This window comes from Phyllobates terribilis, unplaced genomic scaffold (genome assembly GCF_046119375.1).
Source record: "Phyllobates terribilis strain yellow unplaced genomic scaffold, ASM4611937v1 Scaffold_4__5_contigs__length_816908805, whole genome shotgun sequence".
Lineage (NCBI taxonomy): Eukaryota > Metazoa > Chordata > Amphibia > Anura > Dendrobatidae > Phyllobates > Phyllobates terribilis.
The window spans coordinates 624,806,222-624,829,308 of NW_027362764.1; the positions used below are offsets into that span (position 1 = coordinate 624,806,222).

The 23,087-nt window shown below is 43.3% G+C and overlaps 1 protein-coding gene across 2 annotated transcripts in view; it reads left to right on the forward strand.

Annotated features, from left to right (window-relative positions):
* Positions 1 to 23,087, forward strand: part of UBXN2B (UBX domain protein 2B) — a 65,743-nt gene that overhangs the window by 13,907 nt on the left and 28,749 nt on the right. For both annotated transcript variants that reach the window (XM_073679330.1, XM_073679331.1), the window contains exons 2-6: positions 3,271 to 3,371; positions 6,841 to 6,961; positions 8,822 to 8,914; positions 17,081 to 17,190; positions 19,059 to 19,196. In XM_073679330.1, coding sequence (XP_073535431.1) covers positions 3,271 to 3,371; positions 6,841 to 6,961; positions 8,822 to 8,914; positions 17,081 to 17,190; positions 19,059 to 19,196 — 563 coding nt within the window. The remainder of the gene's footprint in view (positions 1 to 3,270; positions 3,372 to 6,840; positions 6,962 to 8,821; positions 8,915 to 17,080; positions 17,191 to 19,058; positions 19,197 to 23,087) is intronic.

Consider the following 23,087-nt stretch of genomic DNA (forward strand, 5'->3'; position numbering starts at 1 on the left):
GTGATGGTAAGTATGGTTTAATTTAGAACAATAAAGAATTGTGTCTTTATTTCAATTAAAGGACTTTATTCTGGGTGTTTGTGTTTTTTTTAACTTTGACTATGGGGTTAGTAATGGGGGTGTCTTATAGACGCCTCTCCATTACTAACCTGGGCTTGATGTCAGCTGGCATTATAAGCTGACATCAACCCCAGCCCTATTACCCCCTGCCACCGCACCAGGGCAGCGTGGAAGAGCGAGGCTAAGTGCCAGAATTGGCGCATCCTATGGATGCGCCATTTCTGGGGCGGCTGACGGCTGGTGTTTCTAGCCTGGGAGGGGGCCAATATTCATGGCTCCCTTCCTGGGCTATTAATATCAGCCCCCAGCTGTCTGCCTAGCCTTTGCTAGCTATTAAATTAGGGGGGACCCCACGTCATTTTTTTGGGGGGGTCCCCCATTTTAATAGCTAGTAAAGGCTATGTATTCAGCTGGGGGCTGATATTAGTAGCCTGGGAAGCTCCGTGGGTATTACCCCCTTCCCAGGCTTCAAACATCTGCCCCAGCTGTCTGCTTAACCTCCGCTAGAGCCTAAAATTAAGGGGAACCCCACGCCAATTTTTTTAATAATAAATCCTTTATTTTAATACTAAATGACAAGTACAGTAACCAACACTATCACTGTACTTCATATATATGTGACTGACATGTTTCTATCTATCTAATCTATGTGTGAAGCTCTATTCTGTCTGTTATAAATTGTCGGGTACAGATGCTGAATTGCCGGCCGGCTTTTTTAAAGAGACGGTGCATGAAAACACTAATATTTGTTTTAATAAATCCTTTACACTAAATGACAAGTACAGTAAGCAACACTGTCACTGTACTTCATATATATGTGACTGACATGTTTCTATCTATCTAATCTATGTGTGATTCTCTATTCCTTCTATTCTAAATTGTCGGGTACCACTGCTGAATTGCCGGCCGGCTTTTTTAAAGAGACGGTGCATGAAAACACTAATATTTTTTTTGATAAATCCTTTACGCTAAATGACAAGTACAGTAAGCAGCACTTTCACTGTACTTCGTATATATGTGGCTGACAAGTTTATATCTATCTAATCTATGTGTGAAGCTCTATTCTTTCGGTTCTAAATTGTCGGGTACCGGTGTATGCCGCTGCTGAATTGCCGGCTTTTCATGTTTCACTGTTGGCACTGTTCCCATCGATTTGGGCAATCACTGTAATGCCACAACCACCATGGCTGTGACATTACAGTGAGTGGCAGACAATCCCTGCATGATTGGTGCTCTAAATAGCACCAGACATGCAGGACACGCTTTTGGTGCACGAACAGTTATCGAACATAACCTCGAACAGCCGAATTTTTTGCAAATCGTTCGGGTTCGTCGAACAACTCGAACACCGCCCAAAACAGCTCGAATTTGAGATTGGCGAACAGTTCTAGTCGAACACCGCTCATCTCTAGTCTCCATGCTCTTTTTTTTTTTTCAGCGTATTATAATTTAATATGTGATTAGTGAAGCAGTTTTACAAAGTTCCACAAGATGGCGATGTAAGCAGATGTCAATTTATCCCATTTAAAACAATGTATGCCTTTCAGCTGGATGCCTTTGAATTGAGAAGTGTGGTCAAATACAGTATGCAAGGAACGGACTGAATCTGACCCATTCTGGCTGGTAGTATGGCAATGTTCAAGTACATAAACCTTTACAGATACTTTTGTACCAGGAGCATTCTACACCACATAGGCAATGCAATCGCAGTAGGGATGTCCCAGGTTGTCATTTATTAAGTAATACCGCAGACGGTATATTGTGCTCTGCGGAAGGATCCCATAACCCCTATGGCAGGGACCAGCACTCCAGGTGGTCTGAAACTACACCTCTCAACATGCCCTGACAGCCTGCATTTGTCGAGGGCTACTGAATACTGCCACATGGCATAAATGTAAGAAAACCACAGCAGTCAGCAAATTATTTATTAGCCAACACATGGCTGAGAAAAATATCACTTCATCCATAATGCATATAAGATTTCATTTCAGTCTAGACAGACCAATATGTAGCCGAGGACTGGAGGACAGGCAGCACCTATGAATGAAGAATCAGGCCCAGAGCTCATACATCCAATCATACTGATCCTTCTAATCAACGGAGGGGCCGCAAGTCCTGTAAGTTGTTAGTTGGGGCTTCTAGGATAGGCGGTATATGTCAAAGTATCAGCGTACAATGATGCCAGGGTACCAAGAAGGTTCTCCAGCAAAGCTTTGCGCAGAGTATCACACTGCCTCTGCCAATGATCCTCCTATGAATCCTCATGGCATCGCTACCCATGTAAGCAATGCACACTCGCCATGATGCCAAGGAAAAGTGATTCTGTAAACCATTAAACCTTTCATTGTTCTGTGGTCCAGTTCTGATGCTAGTGTGCTAATTGTAGGCAGCGGACCATTGGCTCTCTGATTGGTCTGCGGCTGCTCAGTCCCCTGTGTAGACAGATGTATAACTTTTTTGTGCCAATATGTGCTGCAGCTTCTCTCCTGTGGGCTTAGATCAGATGGCCTAGTCTTCTCTCCTAACATCAATGAATGCCTTGTGAAGTCCATTACTGTGTTGTTGGTTTTCCGATTGTCCTTCTTTGGACTAATTGTGTTAGATACTAACTGCTGCACACTGGGAACACACCGAGACTGACGCAGTTGTCTGTCCATCACAGTTGGCTCTTGTCAAAGAACAACTCACTGTTCACTTGCCACCTTAAAGGGAGTCTGCTTCCCTAGGCCCCTTAAACCACCCCCTTGTCTTTATTGACCTCTTTAAGTCCTTCCTAACGAGCTCCTTTTTGTGGCTTTATAGAACTTTGATTCTCCATAAAATCAATGTTATAACTGGGCTTGCGATATGCTAATTAGTGGGTGACTAGTTGTGAGGGCATTGTTTTTTGTAGTCCTGGGAAAAGAACACTCCCCCGACTAGTCTCCCACTAATTAGATCGAGATTGAAAACTTTATAAGCCGCAAAAAGTGGCTTGCTGGGAAGTACATGGAGGGTACAGTAAAGTCAAAGTGGTGATTTGGGAGTCCACTGACAGGTTCCCTTTAAATATCCCACAGATATATGCAGCCTTCCATGCTGGTTACCAGATAGAGTGCAGCCTTCTTTGCCATCTTCTGAATGCTCTTGTATATCATTTAGGCCACAGCAGGGCGCTGTAATTATTGCTATTTTTGGCCCTTGACGTTTTGCTTCTGTCGTTTTGTATAGTTGGCATTGGAACGCTTATGTGAGGACGGCTACGGAGAGCAGCAGTCCGAATCTGACAGACCTATTTCCTTGGAAACCAGCCAGGAGGATTCACTTGAATGGTAGGGGCAATAAACAGATCATTTGTATATGTGCATTTAAAGAGGACACGCTGGTCCTGTCTGATTAGTGAATTCTTGCATTTCCCATGAAATAACAATTCTGGGGCATAATTTCTTAAAACTGGTGCAGTTCCGCATTTATTCCACCTGGAAGTGTATGAAGAAATTGGAAAAAAACGGTTACCAGTTTGTGGTGTAGGGGGGGGTGGGCATGTCCCATTATACTCTGACACTGTCCAACCAGTGCTAACTGTGTTGGATCATGCCTCTTTAGTAAGGGGAATGGTTAAACCCAGTTGTCAAAGTATTCATGAATATTTAAGAGAAAAAGGAGGAATTACACATTGCAGAGCTCTACGAAAAGATGATCACGGGGGTACCAGTATTTACTAAAACAGACATGTCAGGAGAGCTGAGGTCCGAACATTGCTCATCACTGATGAACCGTGAAGTGGCCAGGAGGGGACTGAGTAAGTGATGGTCCGCATGCGTGCTGCTCCAGTGAGGGTCTGTGGGGCTGACGAGAACTTCCTAGCGCTTATAGTCACCGTCTCCACCAGTCCCCTGGACTTTGAATGGATGGGTCCAGACAATCAGACATTAATCACCTGTCAGTAGGTGAAATCCTGTCCATAAATGTCAATTGTCGGAAGACCCCTGTACGTTGCCTTTTACAGCTTTACTGTAAATATAGTGATTGATAGGTGGATATTTTTTTCTTTCCATTGCACACATAGTACACTGCTCAAAAAAATAAAGGGAACACTTAAACAACAGGATATAACTCCAAGTAAATCAAACTTCTGTGAAATCAAACTGTCCACTTAGGAAGCAACACTGATTGACAATCAATTTCACATGCTGTTGTGCAAATGGAATAGACAATAGATGGAAATTATTGGCAATTATCAAGACACCCTCAATAAAGGAGTGGTTCTGCAGGTGGGGACCACAGACCACATCTCAGTACCAATGCTTTCTGGCTGATGTTTTGGTCACTTTTGAATGTGGGTTGTGCTTTCACACTCGTGGTAGCATGAGACGGACTCTACAACCCACAGAAGTTGCTCAGGTAGTGCAGCTCATCCAGGATGGCACATCAATGCGAGCTGTGGCAAGAAGGTTTGCTGTGTCTGTCAGCGTAGTGTCCAGAGGCTGGAGGCGCTACCAGGAGACAGGCCAGTACACCAGGAGACGTGGAGGGGGCTGTAGGAGAGCAACAACCCAGCAGCAGGACCGCTACCTCCGCCTTTGTGCAAGGAGGAACAGGAGGAGCACTGCCAGAGCCCTGCAAAATGACCTCCAGCAGGCCACAAATGTGCATGTGTCTGCACAAACGGTTAGAAACCGACTCCATGAGGGTGGTATGAGGGCCCGACGTCCACAGATGGGGGTTGTGCTCACAGCCCAACACCGTGCAGGATGCTTGGCATTTGCCACAGAACACCAGGATTGGCAAAGTCGCCACTGGCGCCCTGTGCTCTTCACAGATGAAGGCAGGTTCACACTGAGCACATGTGACAGATGTGAAAGAGTCTGGAGATACCGTGGAGAGCGATCTGCTGCCTGCAACATCCTTCAGCATGACCGGTTTGGCAGTGGGTCAGTAATGGTGTGGGGTGGCATTTCTTTGGAGGGTCGCACAGCCCTCCATGTGCTTGTCAGAGGTAGCCTGACTGCCATTAGGTACCGAGATGAGATCCTCAGAACCCCTTGTGAGACCATATGCTGGTGCGGTTGGCCCTGGGTTCCTCCTAATGCAGGACAATGCCAGACCTCATGTGGCTGGAGTGTGTCAGCAGTTCCTGCAAGATGAAGGCATTGAAGCTATGGACTGGCCCGCCCGTTCCCCAGACCTGAATCCGATTGAGCACATCTGGGACATCATGTCTCGCTCCATCCACCAACGTCACGTTGCACCACAGACTTTCCAGGAGTTGGCGGATGCTTTAGTCCATGTCTGGGAGAAGATCCCACAGGAGACCATCCGCAACCTCATCAGGAGCATGCCCAGGCGTTGTAGGGAGGTCATACAGGCAGGTGGAGGCCACACACAATACTGAGCCTCATTTTGACTTGTTTTAAGGACATTACATCAAAGTTGGATCAGCCTGTAGTGTGTTTTTCCACTTTAATTTTGGGGGTGACTCCAAATCCAGGCCTCCATTGGTTAATAAATTTGATTTCCATTGATGATTTTTGTGTGATTTTGTTGTCAGCACATTCAACTTTGTACAGAACAAAGTATTCAATGAGAATATTTCATTCATTCAGATCTAGGATGTGTTATTTGAGTGTTCCCTTTATTTTTTTGAGCAGTGTACAATACCAGTAGGTGGCACCTTTTCCATACAGATGCAATGGACTCCTTTAATGGGAACCTGTCAGCAGGTTGATTCCTGATCTTACTAAAGTTGTAATAATTGAGACTTCTGGTCTGTACTTCAATGGGAAAGTGTCCTGCGATCTCAGCGGGATCCCCTCCAATCTAGATATGATTGACATCTTTATAGCGCACAGTGGATGATGCAATATAAAGCAGAGAAGTCAGTTAAAGGGCTTGTCGCATTTCAGAAAACTTTCTGCAATAAGCTGCAATAGTTTTTAAAAAACAAACTGAGTATTACTTGCCCTCCCACCGCTGCCCCTATCTCTGTTGTTTATTTGCAGCACTGATGCCAAATCAACAGCGCTGCAGCTCATCACTAAGCGCGCGGCTCGTGCCATCTACATGAGAAGAGGAGCTGAGCTCAGTGATGGGCTGCAGTCAAACAACAATATGAAGTGAGCGCTGCAGACTAACAACAGAGACTGTGACAGCAGCGCAGACTAAACACTGGAGCCCAGGAGGGTAAGTAATATTCTGCTTGTATTTTGTTATAACTATCACATCCTATAGCCCAAAGTTTTCTAGCAGAGAAGTTAGGACTCACAGCGTGCTTTTCTGGGCCTGCATCCAGCAAGATGGGACAAATGTGTGTTAAATGGTTGTCCACTACTTGGACCCACTACTTGGACAACCCCTTCTTAAATGGCCGAGTCCACTGAGTGAAATAAGAATAACTTATAGTGAACTCCCGCCTTGGTGCCATTTCAGCGATGTCTGGTTGCCCTGCGATTGTGTGACATTGTTGTCACTTGAGTACTGCAACCGTCAAGCAGTCACTGATCAGCTGCAGCTCATCAATATTCTATCAGAGCGGAAGTCTGCTCTCAAGAAATAGTAGAGACTGCAGCCAATCAGTGGCGCTGATTGGCTTCAGCGTCACATGACAACATCATGGAGACTCAGCCCGCCATCAATGGAATGGAGCCAATGCGGAGAGGTGACTATATGTTTTACTCAGGAATCTCAGGCATTTAAGAAGGATTTGTCCAACCCTTTTAATATCACAGTTAATATTGATAATTGTTTTCAAATGCATTATATAGAATAATTGAACGTTAACATTGTCTTTTTCTTTATCAGTTATTCTAGATTTCATTCTCCGGGTAAGATAGTAAATGAGCTTTTTAAGGAAGCAAAGGAGCATGGAGCAATCTCTGTGGAAGAAGCCAGTAAAATGTCAGAGGAACTTTTTAAACCAAGGGTATGTCTATTGCTTAACAGTGAAGTTCCCCTTGTACTTTTTGCACGTCATCACATGATGATTTATAGGCCTCCTCTTTCACTAACGTTTCCCTGTTCCCAGTTGTTTTCATTTTTACTTTAAAAGTCTCATCAAAAGGACAAAAATAAATATGTTCAAAATAATTAAAGTTCCTAAATTAATAAGATTGTAATGCAAAAGAAAATTCCCAAACTTCTCATCACCACTATAATAACATTATTTTCTTAAGAATATTAAAAAAAATACTAAGAGAATTTTATTTTCCTTGTTTTCTGATATTCCAAAAAAATCATATTGAGTAAACAGTGACTTATTGTGTATGTAGTCCAGAATGTGGCGAGGCACTTTTTTCGGACTATAAGACGCACCGCATATTTTGGGGTGGAATATAGGAAAAAATATATTTTTTATAAGATGGGGGTCTGTCTTATAGTCTGAATAGGTATCTTACCTGGGGGGCGGTGAAACGAGGGTCACAGGAGGTAGGGTCCTTCAGGAAGCCGGTGCTCCACAATGGGGAGTTGCGGAGGTGGTGGAGCAGGATTGCAGGGCTCTCCATTCTCTCTCTCAGGAACCTGGCGGCTGCATCAGAAGAGGTGAGGTGGCTGAGGCCTGGGGCCTGGCTGAGAGGCCGGGGCCGGTGTCTGCCAGTGTCTGGCTGGGGGCCGCCCGAGCTACCAGTCTGTGCATGCGCCGGCTCGAGCGGCCATTTTCCTGTAGATCACAGCTTCAGGAAGATGGCCGCGCACACTGGAAAGCCGCGCACGTCGCTCTGCCACGCCGCTCACCGGCCCAAAGCCAGACATCGGCCCGCAGCATCTCACCTCTTCTATTACCGCCGCTGGGTTCCTGAAGGAGGGAGGTAATGGAGGCCCCTGCGATCCTGCTCCACCACTATCAGGTGAGCTCTGCATTCGGACCATAAGACGCACCCCCCATTTTCCTCCCAAATTTGGGGGGAAAGAAGTGCGTCTTATGGTCCGAAAAATACGGTAAATCCTTTAAGTGATTAAGAAAAAAAGTAATTTATTCACTCCTGCAAATTTTATAGCATTTATAGTTTGTATAAGAGGTCAAATTAGGACTGATGCCCACGCAGTATTACAGCTTTATAAGTTTGATAATAGTGTTTCCATAGATATCAAAAAACTGACTGGCATTTCCAAACAGAAAAAGACAAGTGTGAACAGGTGCAAGCTAAGAGAGCCACTCTATGTAAGTGGCCCATTTGTGTGAGCCCAGCAGCCAGCGACAAGACGTACCCCTTTATTGGGACCCTAAACTTAATATGATGCCTCTCCTGGGCTAAAAGCCTACAATTATATGGGCAGGTATTGGCCAATTTGTGCGCTAAGTTCCTTCATTTTTTCACATGTTTTCTACGGCATTAATGTAGTTGTAATTTCATATATTCAATGTTTACATATTATAGCGTTTCAGAGAGCAGCTTTAATTTGTCAGTGTTTCCATAGATGTGCATGAAACATCTTTTTTGTGGTATTCTTCATTGCTCTCTGTATGTTAGGAGACATGCGCCGTCCCCAAAAGCTTTGTCTTGTAGGGGACAATATACATTCATGGCCAAAAGTTTTGAGACTGACACAAATTTTGTTTTTACACAAAGTTTGCTGCCTCAGTGTTTTTAGCTCTTTTGGTCAGATGTTTCTATGGTTACTCAAGTACAATTATCAGCATTTCATACACTTTAAAACTTATTGATAAATACATGAAGTTTATGCAAAGACTCAATATTTACTGTGTTCACCCTTATTTTTCAAGACTTCTGCAATTTTCTCTGGCAGCTATAAAGTTATTAATGATTGGTATCTATTTTTCCAGTCTTTTTCCGGTGGTGGTTACATTCTGGGTGATTCATCAATAAGGCAATCTGAATACATTCACGGGGAGGAACTCTTTCCTGGAGGACCTGATGTAAGCGCTTTCATCTTATGGTTTTGTAATAAACTGTGAATAATCTCTTTAGGGTGCTAGTACACTTAGTAGTAGTATTAGTGTCCCGCATGGCAAAACCACACATGATTTTACTGTGAATTGCAATGTAGAAACTGGAGCAGGTAAAGAATATATTTTCAATGTGTTTCTCATCTAATAGAGGAGAATTGTAATCCCTTTACCAGAGTGTAGAGGAATTACAGAGACATTGTCTTTGTAACGCTGGACAGGTCCTCGGAAATGAGACAATATATTAATTTGAATGAGAAATATCTAATACTTAATGATGTAGAAAAATAGGACACTTACTGCCATGTTTTCTACATATTACATCGGATTGCTGGGGTACCCATCAGGGCAATCCTTTGTGCTCAGCTTTTTGTTAAGGGGTCCTTACAACATGTAGGCATTGTCCAAAGTGGAGAATCCCTTTCAGCTAAGTTTAAGCATTTGACCGCAAAGTACATGAGTATTATGTTCTGGCAGTATGTACTTTTATAACTGTGAATTGAAGATCAAGAGGAGGGTTACGAGTTAGGTGACATTTTAAAGCCAAGACTCTTAGTATTAAAGAGGTTGTCCACTACTTTTAACACTGCCGATCATCTGTTATCGATACCACCGGCTGGAAGTACTTACTTGCGGAGCTGACCATCTACTTGGATTGGTTGCCACAGGGTACTGCACATCCACATCCTAGTCAACTCAATAGGAAGCGAATGTGCAGTACCCTGCGGTAGCAACTACAAGCAGACGGCCAGCTCTGCAAGTAAGTACTTCCAGCTGGCAGCCGCCAACACCTGTAACAACTGATCGGCATGGGTGCTGGGTGTCAGACCCCGGCTGATCAAACATTGACGACCTATCCTTAGGATAGGCCATCAATGTTAAAAGTAGTGGACAACCTCTTTAAGTTCAGAATCCGAGCAGGAAAGGGTAGGTTTGTAAGAGCAACTGTCACTGTCATGCTGTGATCCCACTCCTTAAAAACCTTCAGTGTGCTCTCTCATACAAACATATGAGGGGTCTTTTTTTCTAAAGCTTTCATCTAATGTCTCCATTGTACCTAATCAGGACATACAATGGGTGAAATAAGTATTTGATCCCCTGCTGTTTTTGTAAGTTTGCCCACTGACAAAGACATGAACAGTCTATAATTTTAAGGGTAGGTTCATTTTAACATTGAGAGATAGAATATCCAAAAAAAACCACATTTTATAAATTTGAAAAATTTATTTGCATTTTGCAGTGAGAAATAAGTATTTGATCCCCTACAAACCATTATAAGTTCTGGCTCCTACAGACCAGTTAGACGCTTCTAATCAACTCGTTACCTGCATTAAAGACAGCTGTCTTACATAGTCACCTGTATATAAAACTCCTGTCCACAGATTCAATTAATCCTTCAGACTCTAACCTCTACAACATGGGCAAGACCAAAGAGCTTTCTAAGGATGTCAGGGACAAGATCATAGACCTGCACAAATCTGGAATGGGCTACAAAATCATAAGTAAGACGCTGGGTGAGAATGAGACAACTGTTGGTGCAATAGTAAGAAAATGGAAGAAATACAAAATGACTGTTAATCGACATCGATCTGGGGCACCATGCAAAATCTCACCTTGTGGGGTGTCCTTGATCATGAGGAAGGTGAGAGATCAGCGTAAAACTACACGGGGGAACTTGTTAATGATCTCAAGGCAGCTGGGACCACAATCACCAAGAAAACCATTGGTAACACATTACGCCTTAAAGGTTTAAAATCCTGCAGTGCCCGCAAGGTCCCCCTGCTCAAGAAGGTACATGTGCAGGCCCGTCTGAAGTTTTACCAATGAACACCTGGATGATTCTGTGAGTCATTGGAAGAAGGTGCTGTGGTCAGATCAGACAAAAATTGAGCTCTTTGGCATTAACTCACTGTGTTTGGAGGAAGAAGAAGGATGAGTACAACTCTAAGAACATTGTCCCAACCATGAAGCATGGTGGAGGAAACATTATACATTGGGGGTGCTTTTCTGCAAAGGGGACATGACGACTGCACCGTAGTAAAGGGAAGATGGATGTGGTCATGTTTCGCGAGATTTTGGCCAACAACCTCCTTCCCTCAGTAAGAGCATTGAAGATGGGCCGTGGCTGGGTCTTCCAGCAAGACAGTGACCCAAAACATACAGGCAAGGCAACAAAGGAGTGGCTCAAAAAGAAGCACAGTAAGGTCATGGAGTGGCCTAGCCAGTCTCCAGACCTTAATCCCATAGAAAATTTATGGAGGGAGTTGAAGCTCCGAGTTGTCAAACGACAGCCTCAGAATCTTAATGATCTAGAGATGGAGTGGACCAAAATTCCTCCTGACATGTGCGCAACCCTCATCAACTGCAAAAAACGTCTGCTGTGCTTGTCAACAAGGGTTTTGCCACCAAATATTAAGTGTTGTTTGCCAGAGGGATCAAATACTTATTTCTCACTGCAAAATGCAAATACATTTATCTAATTTATACAATGTGATTTTCTTGATTTTTTTTTTGATATTCTATCTCTCAATGTTAATTTTAACCTACTCTTAAAATTATAGACTATTCATGTCTTTGTCAGTGGGCAAACTTACAAAAACGGCAAGGAATCAAATACTTATTTCCTCCACTGTATGTGCCACTTAATGTTAAAATCTGTGATATCTTTGAACTCACAGATATAATTTATTTTTTCTCTTATGGCAGTGTCCTTCTCCGTATTGTAGGCTGCATTTTAGGTCTGTTTGTATCAGTGGTGCTTCTGTCCTCATTAGCTCAGCCTCCAATTTGTAAAGCTTCTATTCTGTACTTATTTCCTCTCCATGTGCGTTCCTTCTTTTATATAACCTTTTTTTTCTGCCCTCCCTGAGACTGTAAACGCTTTTCCTTTTCTCCAGATATGGCGATCTGTGTACAACCCTCACTGCAGCCATTTCTAACATTAAGAGAAGGGAGTGGGGGGAGCAAAGATTAAAATCAGAATTGTGAGAAGCTATTACCGATGTGTATCTTTATTCCACATCTCTCGGTTATATAGAAAACTTACAAATACTTTGCATCAGCAAAATGTTAGATTTTTTTTGAAGTCTAACTTAAAAGTAGTTGTGTTTCCCCTGTCAGTTGCACATTGAGACTTATCTGCACTGAAGTCCCACATTCTTACATTTGTCAGTGTAAAATGAAGATGATCCCCTGTCTACCTTGTTTTCTCCTAAACCCTTGGGTTGATTAGGAGTATTGCCAATAGAAAAGTACTATCATGCAGCTCAGCTAGCCCAACAAGTTCAAATGGAGCTGTAGTCTCTGACCCATGTTGGGTTTCAGTGGATACAAGAGCAGTACCAGACTTCAATATTAAAATGCTCTTGTGGTCTAGTCATTCCTCCCAACCTGCTATATTAACTTCTTTGCTGTCCCATTCCCTGGCACTTTGAAATCACCTATCAAAATGGTACCATCTTCACTTTGCTCATACTCCTCTTACCCCATTAGTTAACAATACAAATTTTCCTTCTGGCCAAAGTGTGGGGGAAGTTACTGTGGTAGGCAAGAAGGGTCTTCTACATATTGCCGTCTTTGTAGATGGGACAAGAATAAGATCTGAAGATGTCTTTTCTTCTATTCACGGTATGTCCTCTTTGGCACATTTCCGTTTTCAGCAAATTCTTGATGGGATCACTAAAACAAAAAGATGGCAATCTAAGTACTAAATCTATTTTTGAACACAAATGTTTAATGCTAGGACTGCACAATGACACGTATCGCCAAACACTGCAGTCGCAGAAACAAATTGCAACATTTAACTCTAATGATTTCCTATGGTGTCGCATTGTGACCTGGGACATGCTGCAAAAGGGATAGAGTTGCATACAGTACAGACCAAAAGTTTGGACACACCTTCTCATTTAAAGATTTTTCTGTATTTTCATGACTATGAAAATTGTACATTCACACTGAAGGCATCAAAATTATGAATTAACACATGTGGAATTATATACTTAACAAAAAAGTGTGAAACAACTGAAAATATGTCTTATATTCTAGGTTCTTCAAAGTAGCCACCTTTTGCTTTGATGACTGCTTTGCACATTGTTGACATTCTCTTGATGAGCTTCAAGAGGTAGTCACCGGAAATGGTTTTCACTTCACAGGTGTGCCCTGTGAGGTTTAATAAGTGGGATTTCTTGCCTTATAAATGGGGTTGGGACCATCAGTTGTGTTGTGCAGAAGTCAGGTGGATACACAGCTGATAGTCCTACTGAATAGACTGTTAGCTGCTTTTTTATTGCCATAATACAAATTCTAAGTAAAGAAAAACGAGTGGCCATCATTACTTTAAGAAATGAAGGTCAGTCAGTCAGAAAAATTGGGAAAACTTTGAATGTGTCCCCAAGTGCAGTTGCTAAAACCATCAAGCGCTACAAAGAAACTGGCTCACATCAGGACCGCCCCAGGAAAGGAAGACCAAGAGTCACCTCTGCTTCTGAGGATAAGTTTATCCGAGTCACCAGCCTCAGAAATCGCAGGTTAACAGCAGCTCAGATTAGCGACCAGGTCAATGCCACACAGAGTTCTAGCAGCAGACACATCTCTACAACAACTGTTAAGAGGAGACTTTGTGCAGCAGGCCTTCATGGTAAAATAGCTGCTAGGAAACCACTGCTAAGGACAGGAAACAAGCAGAAGAGACTTTTTGGGCTAAAGAACACATGGAATGGACATTAGACCAGTGGAAATCTGTGCTTTGGTCTGATGAGTCCAAATTTGAGATCTTTGGTTCCAGCCACCGTGTCTTTGTGCGACGCAGAAAAGATGAACGGATGGACTCTACATGTCTGGTTCCCCCCGTGAAGCATGGAGGAGGAGGTGTGATGGTGTGGGGGTGCTTTGCTGGTGACACTGTTGGGGATTTATTCAAAATTGAAGGCATACTGAACCAGCATGGCTACCACAGCATCTTGCAGCGGCATGCCATTCCATCCGGTTTGCGTTTAATTGGACCATCATTTATTTTTCAACAGGACAATGACCCCAAACACACCTCCAGGCTCTGTAAGGGCTATTTGACCAAGAAAGAGAGTGATGTTGTGCTACGCCAGATGACCTGGCCTCCACAGTCACCAGACCTGAACCCAATCGAGATGGTTTGGGGTGAGCTGGACCGCAGAGTGAAGGCAAAAGGGCCAACAAGTGCTAAGCATCTCTGGGAACTCCTTCAAGATTGTTGGAAGACCATTTCCGGTGACTACCTCTTGAAGCTCATCAAGAGAATGCCAAGAGTGTGCAAAGCAGTCATCAAAGCAAAAGGTGGCTACTTTGTTTTCATGAAAATACCGAAAAATCTTTAAATGAGAAGGTGTGTCCAAACTTTTGGTCTGTACTGTATGTTTCCAAATATGTTAGATTTTCTGTGACACACTTTCTTTAGACTGCAACTTGTTGCTGGTTTATTTTCAGCAAAATCTGAGCTCTAAATCTGCCAAGTGATAGCAAGCCACAGGCAAGTTGCACAAATGTTTCTGATCCCGCAACTTGTGAGAGAATGGATGTCCAGCAACACAAGTCCCCACGTAGCCCAAGCTGTAATGTTTTAATAATCCTTGAGGATTATGAAATGTCTCCACACTGTACAAGTGATTTTTCTATTTTTCAAACAAACGTTCCTACATCTTACGTTGGGAGGAGGATCTTGAAGAATCCTTGTATTTCAAAAATAGTCAAAATATCTGTCCATAAAAGTCCATAGCCAAACTTTCAACTGATACTGCTCTGATTGAATGTGCATATAAACTCCTCATGAGATGGTATTTGACACCTCAGAAGTTGAGGTGGCTTTCTCTGGTTGCTTTTGAAGTTGTGGAGTGAGAGCTCACTATTATACATACATATATGGTGGTCCTGTCACAAGTACACCACTTTTAGGTATGCTTTTAGTATCTTTTACAGTATGTCACTCATATATCCCTTGAATGGTCCCCATGGGCGGATTATTGAATAGACCTAACACACTGAGCAATAAACTCATTCATGTCTCTAGCACCCACAATCACAATCACAGTGGCTTGGAAACCTGCTTAGCTTTGGAACATAGAACTAAAACTCTCCTATATAATGATCAGTTAGAAACTATTCAGTATATTTCAGGACAAGGTTACTATATTTAAGAAAAAACCTGGTTACCTTGGATTCCAGACATTTGATAGTTTTCCACTTCATTTCAGACTAATATTTTGTCTCTCTTTGAGGGATTGATGAATGATGTAACACTTTTCTTCTAGTTCTCACACACACATTAGACTAATGTTGACCGAACCCACCAATATCGACAGGTTTGGCCGACGGTCTACTTTTTATGTAGATGCCGCTTGACTGATGGTCGATAAAGATGTATGATTTTCCACTGCCAATCACATTGTTTTCTTGGAGATAGAGAACACAAGAGTTCTTGGCCAAATGAGTCCTCCTGTGTATGGGAGAGTCGGCTATCCGCTGAACGATCGACCAAACCATTATTTGACTGACATTTATCTCTCTTAAGGTCCTTTTACACGCACCGACTGACAGCATGATATGATCACCGGTCGTTGGCTGCCTGTTTACACTGAAAGACCAAAGCCAATGATGTACACTGAGCCAATGATGTGCACTGAGCAATCTATACTACATCACTCAGTGCGCATAGGCTGCCATAGGTCACGGCGGTGCGAGTCCTGTTTACACAGGACGATGCACTGCCAATAAAGATGATCTTTTACGCTGTGCAAAAGATAGTTTCATCCAATGAACAAGCAAAAGGCAGCCTGTTTACACCGCAAGATAATTGTGAAGCTAGCGTTTTTAACAACACTCGTACATGCCTATCTTGCTGTGTAAATGCCCCTGTACTTTCTGTTGTCTTTTCCTATTTTTTCTTCTCCCCTTGTCCCCTTCTTTCTCTCTTCTTTTTTTTTCTCACCTTTGTTTTAGTTCTACTTATACTCTATGAATAATAGAAGAAGAGGAGGAAATCACATTAGGTAATGTCGCCAAGAGAGTGGTCAAAAAAGCATGACTGGTACCTGCCACCATCTGATACTATGTATATACAAATATATGTTGTTTTTATTCTTCCTGTCTTTTATTTTAATATTATTTCTTATATCTCATCTGTTACATTTAATAAAAGTGAGTATCACTTTTTTATTTCAAAACTTTGAAAAAATAAAATAGGTGAAAAGAAATATTATCTATCCGCATAACCCCAAACTTATTTGTAGGTTAAAGAATGAATCTACGCACATCAGTCTGTTACCCAAAGGAGATCAATACTCCAAGTATACACATATACCAATTACATAGGAAACTAATTCATAGTATGCTGACTACTGTGCCTAATAAAATCAGCCCTAATTCTTTTGTAGTCCTTGGTATACCCAAGTACTTTTTGTAAGTGCTTTATGGCAGCTCTGTACAAAGAGGAGCCGTAATATGAGAGTGCCCAAGATCTTAGTTTGTGTGCTGCCGACAAAACATGACAACGTGCTGCAGAAGAGACAGACCCCATCCAATAGGTCATCGAACATTGCCAAACAGTAAAAGACAGGACGAATAATAGCACGACATGCTGCAATAGAAAAGGAATTAAGTAATATGCTATTGAGCTAGTTTTCTTTTTATAAGGGATGAAATACAGAATATATTTTGATGTGTTACTTGTAAATATAGGTCTGTAGTGTCAGTTTATTACTGCCTTGCTATGCGTGTTATCACAGACTGCTCTTATCATTCCAGTGCGTCACTGATTGTTATGTCAAGGCTGATTGACCATTTCAAGGGCATTAGCCTGTCTCTATGCCAACACGTTGGTAATCCTCTCTGCTCTCATGCCCATGATCCTGATTGGCCATGAACTTTGACTTAGATCTTGAGAAACTAACAGCGAAAGTCCACAAATCTACTAAAGCAAATAAGACGGCCGTGTCTGTAGTTCTTATACAGTAGTTTTCTTTGTTATAGACACATTGTGGTGTTTCCATGTACAAGTAATAACTGCACTAGTTATATTTCTAAACACGTTGGCCTATTTCAGAATTTTCATTATAACGTGTTTTATCACCTTTTGTATTGTCTAAGCGTTCATTATCATTTTTTTGACAGGTGCAAATATTGCTCAAACTATGGAGCAATGGCTTTAGTTTAGACGATGGAGAGCTTCGTTCTTACACAGATCCAGTCAATGCTCAGTTTCTGGAATCCGTTAAAAGAGGGTAACTTTCTTTTTAATTTGTATACAAATCTACATTTAAAGGGTTTGTCCATTTGCAAGATATTGATGACCTAACCATTGGATAGTTCATTAATATCAAGTCAGTGCAGGTCCGCCACCCCTGGTAATTAGCTGTTCCATTGAATGGGATTGTAATGGGTAGCTCCATTTAGTGTGTAGTGGCCGCTGCCAAGTACTGCAGTACGGATCCTGTTCTTTTGAGTCTCAGTGCATAAATGAGATGCTTTATTTGAGGATACATTATGGAAATTACCCAACTCCATTTAGGAACTCTGGGGCAAGGGATCTAGACATGCTCAGTGGTTACCATAATGCACAATTAGCAGAATGTTCCTCTAGGTCCCTCTATGTATGTGTGCCTGTGCTGCTACTACATCTCAGATGCCCATCCATGTAAATGGGATTGAGCTGTAGTACCAGACACAGCAGCATAGCCAGGTGAATTGCTTTGTGGGGACGGGCACTCCAGTGAGCACTTCTGCTTCCTTTCTTCTGTGAGGGCTGTGATCATTCCTGAATATTTGAGCAAAGTCATTTGCAGACTTTTAAATGACAATAAAGGGGTATCCTATCCCAATATGTGTTAGGTATAATAATAATAATAATAATATTAGCAAATACCTCCAATTAGAAATTAAGTATAGTTCTTCTGATAAGCTATGTCGGTTACCTCATGTGCAGGGCATTGCAGTAGCTGGTTATGACCACTAACAACTAGCTAATTGTCACTATATGAGTTGTCGTAACCATGGATACCTAAGCTACTGCAATGCCCTGCACATGGAGTAAGCAACATAGCTTATCAGAAGAACTATACTTCATTTCTGATTGGAGGTATTTGCTAATATTATTATTATTATTATTAAACATACTACATATTGGGATAAGATCTTGGAGGTGGGAATACCCCTTTTAGCTTCCTTTTTATAGTATATAAGTCACAAGTACCTGACACACTTCCCGCATTTTTTTTAAAAATTGACATTTCCAGAGGCCTCAATTAAGCAGGATTGCTACACAATTCATACACTTAATATTATGTGTGGATTGTAACCCCCTGGTCCTCAGAAGGGGCTGGTGTGCACTGCTTCTAGGAGAGATCATAATAATCTTTTGAGATATTTCTGTCAACTGATTCCCGTTCATATCTGCTGCCATAAAGTCCAGACACCCTGCTGCACTGTCTATATGAACAATACGGGAAGGAAATCTCCAATATGGAGGCTCCCAGTAAAGTTTTTGAAAATTAAAAAATAATTGGCTACCACATTTAAAGGGACAGAACACATTGATCACTTCCATTGCCAATTATTTTCACATTCACCCTATGAAAATCATATGGGTGCCAGGAGCTTTATACAATAATACGAGTTTAGCAATCTTAGATTTTGGAGACTATATGGCTGGATGCCTCACTTTTTGCCATTGATGTTGCCATAATGGGCAAACTGCTAATTAGTGTGTTCATATAGCTTTCAACATGTAATGCACTTTTTATAAAAGTCAAAGCAGATCAGTTATCAGACTATGATGGCACCATGAAAGGACAGCGTAGTATGAGGACAGGACCATTATAGCAAACCATAATACAGAAAAACATATTTGTTAAATTTAAGTGTATTTTTCTATTCACTAATTAAATAAAATTCCCTTAGCATAGTTACCAGAGGTATAGGTACAAACATAGGAGCACTCAGACCCTTAATCATCCCCTGACTGTAACCATAAGCAATGCATTATTATATTAGATGTGACATACTGTATCATAGGTAGAAAATCTTGTACTTGCTGTGAAACAAAATAATTTCTTCACCTGTTCCTATGTATTATTTATCCATTATATTTTAGGGAAATTCCTTTAGAGCTGCAGCGAATGGTACATGGCGGTCAAGTCCGCTTAGATATGGAAGACCATCAAGACCAAGAATATGTTAAACCAAGACTAAAATTCAAGGCCTTTAGTGGTGAGGGCAAAAAACTTGGAAGGTATAAGTGTAATTTATTTAAGTTCAGATCTTATTTTTTTCCATTCAGTTCACTTGGATTAATTCAAATGTTATTTATGAAGCATAACAAAACTGTATTTAGACATTATTTCAGTGGAAGCACACGCGGGCCCACATTTATCAACAATATTATTGTTTGCGCTGATTTTAACTGCGCCACTCAATATTTATAATAAGTTTTGCACATTATCATAAATTTTGAATCCAGTTATGTAAGTACTACTTTTTAAAGAGGTTGTCCAGTACTTTTCTTCTGAGAGCCTATCCTTAGGATAGGTCATCAATAGCAGATCGGTGCGGGTGAGACACCCGGCACCCCCGCTGATCAGCTGTTCCAGGTGCTGATGGCGGGCGGATGTGATCGGTACTGCACCTCCACCCCTATTCATTCAATGCACTAAACAGCCACAGCCACTATGCAGTTGACAAAGCTGTGTATAGTCACCAGATATTTCTGATCGGCGGGGGTGCCGGGTGTTGCACTCACATTGATCTGATACTGATGACTTATCCTAAGGATAGGCCCTCATAAAAAAGTACTGATCAACCTCTTTAAACATTGTAATATTCTTCTCAATGTTAGCTAAGGGTCTGAAACCAATGTGTCAAATGTTGCAAGTCCATGCAAAATATTGTACAAATTGAAACTTTTTATGCTTGTTAATTGGTATACTTCATGATTTTACATAACAGTAGCTCAATATGTGAAATTTTGCTTATTAATGTAGAATTTTTTAAAAAATTTGACTTTTTATGCATGGTTAAAAGATATGTCAGTAGGATCAACCCTCCTAAGCCGTCTATATGAGCATGTAGGTCATAGGAAGCTGAATAAAATCACACCTTTAGATCTGCGATCTAATGTTTTGTTCCAGAGAAATTCATATTCTTTTTCTTATATGTAAATGAGCTGTTAATATCTATGGTCTAGACACTGATCTGCATGAGAATCTGCCTCCAGAGCTTGTTTTAAGTGAAAGGGGGAGTTACTAGTGTGAGACATGTAATGACTGACAGTCTGCTATCCTGATGTAGTGTCTCACACTGGTAGCGACCCCTTTAATTAAAATTAGCTCTGGAGGCAGATTCTCAGTAAGATCCGTGTCCGGCCCATAGATCTAAACAGCTCATTTACATGTAAAAAAAACATGGATTTCTCTGGAATAAGACATCAGATCGCACATATCAAAGTATCATGTTATTCAGATTTTTAGAACTTGCATGTCAATATATACGGCTTAGGAGGTTTGATCCTACAGATTCCCTTTTAACCCCTTTCCGACATGTGCCGTTCATGAGCCTGCATCTTTCCGAGGACATGAAAGCTGATCTGTACAGCCGTCATGTGCCCCTAACAGCTGCAGGTGGAATCGTGACACCCCCCCCCCGCGCGCGCGCGGTTGTTAACATGTTAAATGCAGCTGTCAATCTCTAACATGGCCCTGGCAGAAGGACGTCACTAGTCCCACCCATCGGCACCCGTGTCACATGACCGCGGGTCGCCAATGGGTTGGCATGACAACCCGTGGTTTGTAGGAGACCACTGCGGTTGTCATTGCAGGCAGCATTTCTGATCATCGCCTGTGTGTAGCAGAGGCAATCCCATGGAGACTATTGAAGCATGTGTAAAGTAAAAAAAAAATGTTTTTAAAATTATATATACCATATTTTTCGGACTATAAGACGCACCGGACCATAAGACGCACCCCAAATTTTGGGGTGGAAAATAGGAAAAAATATTTTTTATAAGATGGGGGTCCGTCTTATAGTCTGAATACGTATCTTTCAGCAGCATAAGGGAAGGAAGGGAGACACAGATCCATTACTAGTGGGTAGGCGGAGCCCCACAAGATAGTTCACCTCAGATTAGGAAAAGTGACGACCGGCCCCTCCAGCTTAGGCTCCTCCTACTCCCATGTCCTTCAGTCTAAAATTTGAGGTCGCAGAGGATAGCCGCTGCCTTTGCAGCTCCTCAGAAGAATTTTTTGTTCTATCATTTCCGGAGACCTGGACCCCCCGTGGTCTAGAGGTCTCAGGGGGTCTCGGCGCTGCTGGGACCCCTGACCCTCCCCTGGCAGATCTGCGTACCCCCTAAGGAGGTCCCCGCAGAAGCCTACCGGCCCCGGGGGATACAGGGCGCTCCCTGGCGGAGACGAACACCGCTTCTGTGGGGTCCCTGCGCGCTCAGCCGTGGGGGGAGCAAAGGGCCACGGCGCCACACATCCCTGGGGGTCCCTGTGGCGCTCAGCTGGGTAAGTGCTCTCATGGTTTGAGTGCTTCAGCGGCTGCGGCGGCAGCCACTGTTACTGTTTCAAGTGGTGACTGCTGTTTTGTCCTTGCAGGATATCACCGCTGCAGGCATTTGTGTAATTCTCTGCTGGCAGGGGAGCAGGGACGGAGGAGCGCGGGCTCCGTTAGTATGCGGCGGCGGGGGGCGTGGCTTCGCGCCTCTCTGCTGCCTGTCATCATAGCCTCAGACAGGAAGCGCCAGGAAAGCACGCGCTGGAGCTGACCCAGCCCCCTCTTCTTCTTCCGGCCATTACCTCGTGCAACCTCCTGCTCCCCGCTCTCTACACCAGACACCGAGCACTGTGGCTTAAGGAAGAGCAGTCACCGCGGCCAGCTGGTGAGTCACTTATGCCTTTTAAGGCAGAAGATTCCTTTTTCACACTATTGCAGCGCAGAGCACCTTACTGCTGGCTGTTAAGGCAGACAGGGTGTGCTATATCCGGCGCTGCTACCTCCCCGCTGAGGAGGCTCTGGGACTCGCACACCGCTGTCCTTTTAAGGCAAAGGTGTTTTGCGTGGTCAGCAGCATTAACCCCTTCTGAGGGTCTGGCCTCATCAGGGCAGTTAACCCTTTCTGGACCCTAGTCTGTTAGGTTAACTTTGGCTCTGCAGGCAGCTGGGGTAGCTCTTCTCCCTCTAAGGAGGAGCTTTAACCCTTCAGTGCTTGGGGGTTTTTTTTGTGTAGAAACAGGCTGTGGTAGCCCAATCACACATCCTCGGTCCTGTACCCATTGTAAGGGGTTATTACCGCCTTATCCGCGACGCTCGCAACTGTGTGGGGGCATGTCGGATCAGGGACCAGGGGGCGCGGATCTCTCTCCCGGTCCGCTTCAGGATCAGTCACGCGTATCTGATACGCCGGGGTCTTCGACGGCGTCAAGTTCAACACTGGTCGGGGGTCTCAGTGATGTTAAAGTGGAGGCGCTCACTCACTCCATTGACAGTCCTTCTGACCTCCTGGGTCATTGGGTATCAGCTAAGTCCCAACCGACATCACGAGGCAAGAAGCACCACAGGCCTGTGGTGGCGCTGTCTCCTCAGCGCAGTACGTCGGAGGCTTCGGAATCACCGTCAGACTCTGCTGGTGAGATCTCCGATTCTGATGAAGAGGATCGGCAGGGTCGCTCTGCTTCGCTTTCGGGCCGCGTGGACGTTTTTATTGGGGCAATGTGGGAAGCGTTACAGCTGTCTGAAGAGGTGACTAGGCGCCCTGGCAAGTCGGCCCGGCTGTATCAGGAGTCGCGTCGGGCTCGTTCGACACTGCCGGTGCACGATGAACTTAACGAGGCGGTGGAGAAGGAACGCCTGTGTCCGGATAAACGCTTCCAGGGGATGTGGTTTTTTGATGCCCTGTATCCCTGCTCCACGGAGACGATCGCTAATTGGGTCCCCTCTCCTGAAGTGGACGTGCCATTGTCTCAGCTGAGCAAATCCTCTTTGCTTCCTGTTAAAGGGAAGGTGAGTCTACAGGAACCGCTGGACAGAAGGACGGAGTTAGCAGCGAAGTCCATCTACGAGGCCGGGGGTCATGGATTCCGAGCGGCCTTGGGGGCCATGTGGGCTGGTGAGGCTTTTCTGCGGT